The sequence below is a fragment of the Manis javanica genome, chromosome 12 (assembly GCF_040802235.1).
Source record: "Manis javanica isolate MJ-LG chromosome 12, MJ_LKY, whole genome shotgun sequence".
Taxonomy (NCBI): Eukaryota; Metazoa; Chordata; class Mammalia; order Pholidota; family Manidae; genus Manis; species Manis javanica.
The window spans coordinates 7,272,424-7,280,278 of record NC_133167.1 but is presented as its reverse complement, the minus strand read 5'-3'; the positions used below and the strand labels follow the sequence as shown (position 1 = coordinate 7,280,278).

The window sequence follows — 7,855 nt, the reverse complement described above, 5'->3', positions numbered from 1 at the left end:
CATCTGACTTTCCAGCTGTCACGTGCTGTGAGCAGCGCTTTCTGACCTGGCCGAGCTGGGCAGGATCACCTGGGACAAAGTCCCTACGGCCATTTCCATCCCAGGAGACTTGGGTTCAGTAGGTCAGGGGGTGGGTGGGAGGAGGAACCTGTATTTTTAATAAGACCCCCAGGGGATTCTGATACTAATAAATCAGGAATTTATTACACGGCCATTGGATCCATTTAGTGGCAAAAGTTTTGTCTTCACATTCTCCCTCTTCCTCAGACTAATTCCTAAAAAATAAAGTCAATGAGCAAATAAAGACAGTTTTCAAGATGTTCATGGAATGACTTTTTTTGACATCTTTCAACTAGTAAAGACAAAAACATTACAATGATTGACTTCTTTCATTTAGTTACATAAATAAAATTTTTATAAATATCTCTTTATAAACAATATAAATAGCTTTACAACATAAATACATTTATGCATGACATGAATTTACAAACAGCAATGTTTTACAGCTGGTTTTGTCAGTCTCTTAAAAACTGTCCCTTGTCATCGTGTTGGTGTAGGTGTGTGTTTCATGTATATAATATATATATAATATATAACTTTTTATTTTTCATTTTCAAGAAAACCCCAAACAATAAAATCATACCCCCCCATCCCAAATAATAATAAAACAGCTGGTGTTGTGTATTCCCAGTACCAGGGAAAAAAAAGAAGAAATGTAAAAGCCACATTGCGTTGGAGGTTCTTCCAGGTGCTGGGAGGCTGATGACCGAGGATGACCTCAGCAAAACGGTGCAAGTTCCCAATCCTGAAACATAGAGGGGACATGGGACACTCAGTGTCGGCCCCTTAGCTGAGAAAGGCCAGCCTACGGGGCAGTTTAGAATCTTCTTCCCTTCGCTGCAGCAGCGTGAAACAACGTCCCTCCACCTTTGCCCTCCAGGCCCTGACACAGGCCTTCCTGGGGTGGGAGAGGCCCTTTCCAGGCCCGGTCTCACCTCCTGCTGTGCCCTTGGCACTCCTGCCCCAGGACAGGTGGAACCAGAGTGTCTGCCAGCCCTCCTCCCCTGCTGTCTAACTGCAGGCCTCGCCCTTGGCATTCAGGGTGACACAGTGAGGGAAGAACGGAAAATACCCTTCTCACTGCAACACAAACCCTCAGGGGCTTGCCTTGCTTTTTGTGTCTGGTGACAGTGGAGGGAGGGGGGAAAGAACATCTGATGAGTCTGCATTCTGGGCTCCGATCCCGACTCTGACATTTAACTTCTTGGATGGCCCTGGATAGCTGTGTCTCGCTTTCGGTACCCCATAAAATGGGATAATAGCCACCTCCCAGGGCTGGCTTTGAGATTCAACAGGGGACCATGCATTCGGCATCGGCAGAGTGTCTGGGTCACAGCTGCCAACTCAGTAAATAGCACTTCCTTCCCCAGGTCTCACACCAGCCCTGGGGGAATGAATGGTCAGGCTGGGCTTGCTGGGCTGAGACTTGTCCGAGCCCTTTCATGAGGGCCATACCCAGTCTCTGCTAATGGTGTGTCGTGCTCTGGGGCCCGAGGAAGACATCCTCTGGGATGTGTGGTGTCCCCCAGAGCATAACACAGGCAGAGGGATCCTGGGCCTCAATGACCTGGTGAACTGACCCCGAACTCCCTTTTCTGGCCGTCCCATGTGTTTAAACAGATGACAGATGTCTGCAATGTCCCTGAAACCCATGGGCAAGGTGCTCATTCAGGCTTCAGCCACACCCCATCTCTGTTATTAGCATTTTATAATCAAGACTATAACCATCAGCAACAGTCATTATGGTGGCTGCTTAGAGCCAAAGTCAACCTCTGAGGGGAGAAATGGGCACAACCTCAGAAGAGGTTTCATTAATGTGAAGAATCTTAGTTTTCTTTCTCTTTTAAGCTCAGACAGTGAGAGATCCTGGGCATCTCCACTCGGTAGTTTTCTGCAACAGGGAGAATGCTCTGCCTTCCTGTGGGGACTGGGAGTGAGGGTGGGGTTGTGGAAGTCCAGGATGCCGGAGGTGGGTGTCCAGCTAAAATGTAGAACCTCCAGGAGGCTGGCAAACTCCCTAGCCAGAGAGGCCAAGAGGCCTACAGTCTGGATTCTTCCTGCACAGCCCCTCTCACACCTGCTGGACCGTCACCTGGTTTCCCCAGGGAGTCACATTCAAGAGCCAAGGACCCTTGGCGATGTGCATGCCAGGCACTTTCCAGGCCCTTATCTCATCTGCTAACCTATAGAATAATGTGTTTTGATTCTAAAGCTTGAGCTTGGTGCTTAAACCACAAACTGAAAAGTTGAGGCTGTGTCTCCATCTCTTCATTGTTTAGGCAGTAGACAAAAGAGCAAACTAGCCGCTAAAGGCCAGGCCCCAAGTGCCAGAGTCATCAGTCCCTGAGCAGGCGCAAGCTGAGCTCTCAGACATATGAAGCCCCTGCAGAAATGGGAAGGAGCACACAGCCTGCAGCCGAAGGAAGGATGCTGGCTAACACCAGTGCAGGTGGGAGCAGGGTACCCCTGAGTGGGGCAGGTTTCTCTGGTCCTTGACATTTTTAAGAGTCCTTTTGGGGGTGCTGTGGGTCCCAGATCACCTCAGGGCAGCATCTGGCCCTTAAGTTGCTGATGAGTTAATTTGGGGAGGTGAATAGGTTCACAAGCAACTATAGCTCAGTTGAAAAGGTGTTCTATGCTATATGAAAGGCTTAGGCAATGTGCTGGAGAATTTCAAAGAGGGGAAGATAGTGTGGACGTTGATACGGCTTCTTGGATGAGAGAGCAGCTTTCCCATGGCCTGGATTGGGACAGACGTTGTGGGACAGGGCATGGCAGTAGCCAGGCTGCAAGAAAAGGCTGGAAACGAGCGGGGGTCAGATCCTAAAGCATATGAATGTCATTACCAGAGGCTGGGACTGTTTTTCTGTGGGTACTGATGGGCAGCAGGAATAGGGAGCAGGGATAGGGGGGGATATTTGCACAGTACATTACCAGCACGTGGCCCCTGGCAGGGGCTGAAGGTAGCACAGGGGTCTCCAGCCTTGGTGCAGTGAGGAGGCCATGCCAGAAACAAGAGCACAGGCGTGATGGGGGTGGGAAGGTTGGTGAGGAGCTCAGTTTAGGACATGCTGATTTCCAGGTTGGGGCAAAAAATAAGATTTAGTTTACTTTCTTTTCTCCTGCCCTGAAATAGCGCCACAAACACGGTGGTTGATCCTGAAGTCCCAAGGACGTCAGCAGCATCAGGACCCTGGACAGACCAGTTTGCCCACAGCCTCCGTGTAGAGGGTCAAGAATCAGAACGCTCTGGGGCGGAAGAGCTCCCTGGTGATGGCAGCTCTCTCCGCCGCGCGAGGCCAGTTTTTCTCCAGGTCTGTCCCACTCCAGGGACAAGAGACCCAGGAAGTGGTCCTGACCTCTGGGCCACTGAGGACACCTGGTACTGCCTACTGCTCCGGCCCCGAGCCACAATGTCTGGCAGATAAACTTACCCTCCACTTGTGTGTATGCCCTTCCTCCTCTGTTCCCACAAATCCACGACCTCCCCTCAATACCCCCAGTTGGCGAGTTGGGGCCAGTGGTGCTGGTTTGCTTAAGGTCTTGGGGTTGGCAGGACCCCACCAAGCTGTCTCTGCTTCTCCAGAGGAAGCCAGGTGAGTTCGTCCATTGAGCCCTTTCTGACCTTGCCCAAGTTCCCTGACTACTTTCTCCCTCACTTTCTCCACCTGTAAAATGGGATGATAAGTGGGGTTGGGGCAAAGGCCTAGCACTCACACTTGATCTCGTGCCAGAATCGCCTGACTCCCTTCCAAAGGCAGGCTGGCAGGCGGAACTGTCCCAGGACGAGGGGTCAGGGAGGAACCGGCCTGCCTGCGGGGTTCAGGCTTAGTTCTGGCGGGCGCTGCGAGGGGAGCCGGTGTGCAGGGGCGCCCGGCAGCCAAGGTTGGAGGTACTCACCGCCGCCAGGGGGCGCCGCACTAACATCCCAGGCCGCTCATGGAGCCAATCCGGTCCAGCTTGAGGCCGAAGCAGCCCTTGGACAAGCCCTTCTTGTTGCCTCCTTTGTATTTGCGCGCGTTGGGGTGCTCGTGCAGAAGGCGGGCCCATGCCGCCCGCGACTTGGTGTCCACGCGCAGGTCCCGGAGCAGTCGCGACCCGTCGCCCTTGCGATTGGCTCCGCCACCCCCGGGAGTAGTCTTGTCGCCCTTCTTCTGACCGCCGCCCGCGGCTTGGGGCTCGGCCAGCTCTTCCCCGGGCGGAGTTCGCTGGACCTGTCCGAGGAAATGAGCCTGCAGGTGAAGGGATGCACGGCGGCAGCGCGGGGTACCTTGCCGGGACCCTGATGTTCCCGTCCGACCAGCCCACCAGCTCGGTCTGTCCCTTTGGACCTCTGAGCGCTCCCCGCAGAGATGCGGGACAGCTCGACCCTGCATCCACCTGCCGCGGGGCCGCCGTTCCCCGCTTCTTCCGAGAACCCTTTGCCCTTCCCTCCTTTGCCCATTGCCCGGCTGGCTACACTGGGGCGGGGGCTGCGCATATGCTGACGTTCTTTTGAGACTGGGGACTTAGATCCCCGGGTCCGAGCATCGAGGGCTCCCAGGCCCTCACCACGCACATCTCGGAGACTAGGGCTGCCTTCCCGCCCTCTCTGCTCCCTCTTGCGCGCTGCATCCTCCTAGGCCCTCAGCCCTCCCAAGGCCCCTTACAGTCCCGACGTCCCCGCGACAGCACCGACCTTCGGTGGCGCCCCGGGCTTGGCTTCGGAGGCTCGGAGCGAAAGTAGCGTGAGCAGCAGGACGCAGGCCAGCAGCTGGGAGAGGTGCATGGTGCCGGTGGGGTCCAGGGGCGCAGACCGGCGGCAGCAAGAGCGCGCGGGGCCGGCGGGTAGACGGGCAAGCGGACGCGGAGCAGACTGCTCGGGCTGCGGTGCGGGAGCGAGTCCCAGTGCTGCACAGCGCCGGCTGGGTGCGCTCTGAGCCCGCAGCTCCGCTCAAGCCTTTATAATACAACCTGCCGCTGATGTCATCCTCCCGCCCACCCGGCCGCCCGGGCCAATGGCACACGCGCCGAGGGCCGGGTGGGGGCCGCGGGGGCTCTCCCTCTGCCTCCACCCTCTTCCCAACCCCCGGGAGATCCCGCGGCTCGGCGGGCTCTTTCCCGGGGCACTCGGAGCTGCAAAGCAGCGCGCACAAGGGAACTCTATTTGCAGTGAGCGCACGCCCTGGCATGCCAAAGCGTCGGTACTCCTGATGCGCTGCGTACACGCTTGGACCTCAACACATGCGGTCTCACTGGAAGGGATCAGTTTCCCTCTTTGCAGGTGTAAAGACAGGCTCAGAAGAATTAAGTCACTTGCACAAAGACACACAGTCAGAAAGTTGGCACAGCCTGAAATCCACGCAGCACTGTCTTGCTGCCAAACTCTTCCCTAGGCACCAGACAGGCGCGGGCCTGGAGCTGCGGTTCTATCTTTCAACTGCTCGCGGGGGAGGGAGTTCAAACATTACAGACTCCTTAAGGTTGAGTAGGCAGAGGATTCAGGCGAAGGTCAGGGAGGTAGATGTAGGGAGAGCGGGGTTTGCCCCGGCCGCAGAGAGGAGCGCCAGTCCTACACAGGAGAATGCAAACTTTTCACCTGCGCAGGTGTGCTTGAGGGCGAACGCTAATGGGTGGGCTAGGAGGGCAGGCCCAATACGGGTGCCATGCACTTGTGCGGTAGCACCGTGTGCTCTACTGCCTCCGAGTGCGCGATCAGCCCGGGTCAGCAGCTCCGAAAGGCCCCGGGTCTGACCCGCAGATGGCTTCCGTCCGCACCAACGGCTGCGTGACTGACCTTGTCTGCACCCACGCCAGGATCCTCAGCGTGGGGCTGTCCGCCCCATTCTGTGTCCTGTGCACCTGCACAGGCTGCGGAGCTCCGAGCCCAGTCTCGCTTCCGTGAGCTGTATCTTGGAGTTTTGGGCTTTAGAGAGGTCCTCGTCGAAGCTGTCGCGACATGGCCATCTATCCCTGCAGCTCACGGCTCCCTCTCCTTGGGCAAGGCGTCTCGGCCGGAATGGGCTGCCAGAGAGGGAGTCCGACATCCTGATAACTGAGTGAGGTGCAGAAATTTATGACTGTTGCCGCCTGGCAAGCAGGACTCAGCGGGAGAGATGAGAACAGGGGCGCGGGGGGCACTCTCCAGGCCACTCAGAGACGCCACTCGGAGACGCGGAGGGATGCAGGCACCTGGATGAACCTTTTCAGGGAGCAGAAGTTGGCTCTCTGAGGTGGGAGGGAGTAGACTGGAGTCAAGAGGGGCCAGGAGAATTCGGTGTCATGCGGTGGCTTCCTTAGCAGACCCTGGGCCCACGCTGGAAGGAAGACAGATGGACCACATGGTCAGCTCTCAGTTCTCTCCTTCCCATTCCCTCATTCTGAGTAAGAACGTGTGGTCCAAGCATGCTGTAGGTCCCTTTATTTAGGAAACAACCTACACCTCCAGCTTGAGTTTGGTGTAGCAGAATCTGCTGATCTGAAAGAAGATTCAGACATCAACAGGGCATCGTTGGTGAGTTCTGGTGAGGTGACTCACCACCTCCAGGCTGTCCTCCTGATTGCCTCTTCATGATAACATCTCATAGAGTGCCATTATTTTCATTTGAGGAGAAAGGAAGAGAGAGGAATCTCCAGGTGGGCGATGAAAGTCCCCTCTTCTCTTTGCCTACTGGACAAAGAGTAGTGTTACCAATCTGGAACTTTATACCAGTTTAAGGAGCAGGACTGATTGACTCTAGACCCTGGCACTGGGCTGGTTTCCAGGGACGACAACTACATCATCTCAAGCCCCTTATTAAGGACAGGTTGGAAGCTTCTGATGTTCCATGGTCACCTCCTTCTGTCCGAATGTCTGTAGGCTGGTTCTTTCTGTCTTCTGTGTCCTTTGGATGTACTTGGTGATAGCCGGGTAACTATCTAGGCCTCCCCTCTCTTTGTGCTTTGAGACTAAATTAAATAATCTGACCTCAGCCCACCCCAGTGTGGGCAGAGCCAACACCTTGGACTCTACTTCCCCTCTCTGGAAGAGGAATCTGCTTGTAAGCTCCCACTTCTGACCTCTGGGCTGTGGTCATTTGGAGCAGACCAGATCTGGGAGCGTTAACGGCAGACTAGGGCAGGCTGTGGTGCAGCAGCTAGGCTGCTGGGGCCCGGGAATGGGGTGTGTAGAAGTTAGAAGAATGGGTTGGCAGGACGTTCAGGAAAGGAGGTAGTTAGCATATTGAGGCAGGGCAGGGACATGGGACAAGCATTCATGATTTTTAATGCCTATGATGAAAAATGCCAAGATATAAATAGTATAGTAAGAACAGAAGGGACTCCATCTTAAGCCTAAGGTTCCATTTTAAAAATCAGGGAGTTGGGAGGTAAGATTCCTAACATATTTTATGGTAATTAGCCAACAACTGACCCTATCTTAAGGCAGGGCAAGCATTAAGTCCTAAAAGGTATGTTTCCTCTGCTTGAGGGTAACCATTATCTTGGAGAACAGTATCAATGAATTTCTTGTGTTAAGTTTATCTTGCAGAATATCTAGAGAACTTACTATGGATAATGACATAATATCTCTCACTGGAGATAGACATCATGAGACCACATGTCCAGCCTACATCCTGTGGCTCTTGGCCCCATTCTTGAAATCCTTAAAAGCCAGAATCCCAAGCCTTTTAACGTGCCTCTTCTCTGAGGTTCCGTACTCCCCTTTCTTCGAGTGTGTACTTTGCCTTAAATAAAGACTTCTTGCTGCTCAACTTTTTGTGTTTTGTCTCTGCACTCTTCCAAGCCTCTTGGGAGGCTAATAAGAGACCCCTTTTCC

General features: G+C 54.3%; 1 protein-coding gene across 1 annotated transcript; it reads right to left on the bottom strand.

Moving 5' to 3' along the window:
• Positions 1-212: 212 nt before the first annotated feature.
• On the bottom strand, positions 213-5,106 carry NPPC (natriuretic peptide C). The gene is made up of 3 exons (XM_017678328.3): positions 4,739-5,106; positions 3,961-4,274; positions 213-805 (listed from the first exon to the last, which is right to left on the bottom strand). The coding sequence occupies exons 1-2, from the start codon at positions 4,826-4,828 to the stop codon at positions 3,981-3,983; spliced, it is 384 nt and encodes a 127-aa protein (XP_017533817.2). The 5' UTR covers positions 4,829-5,106; the 3' UTR covers positions 213-805; positions 3,961-3,980.
• Between the last annotated feature and the right edge of the window lie 2,749 nt (positions 5,107-7,855).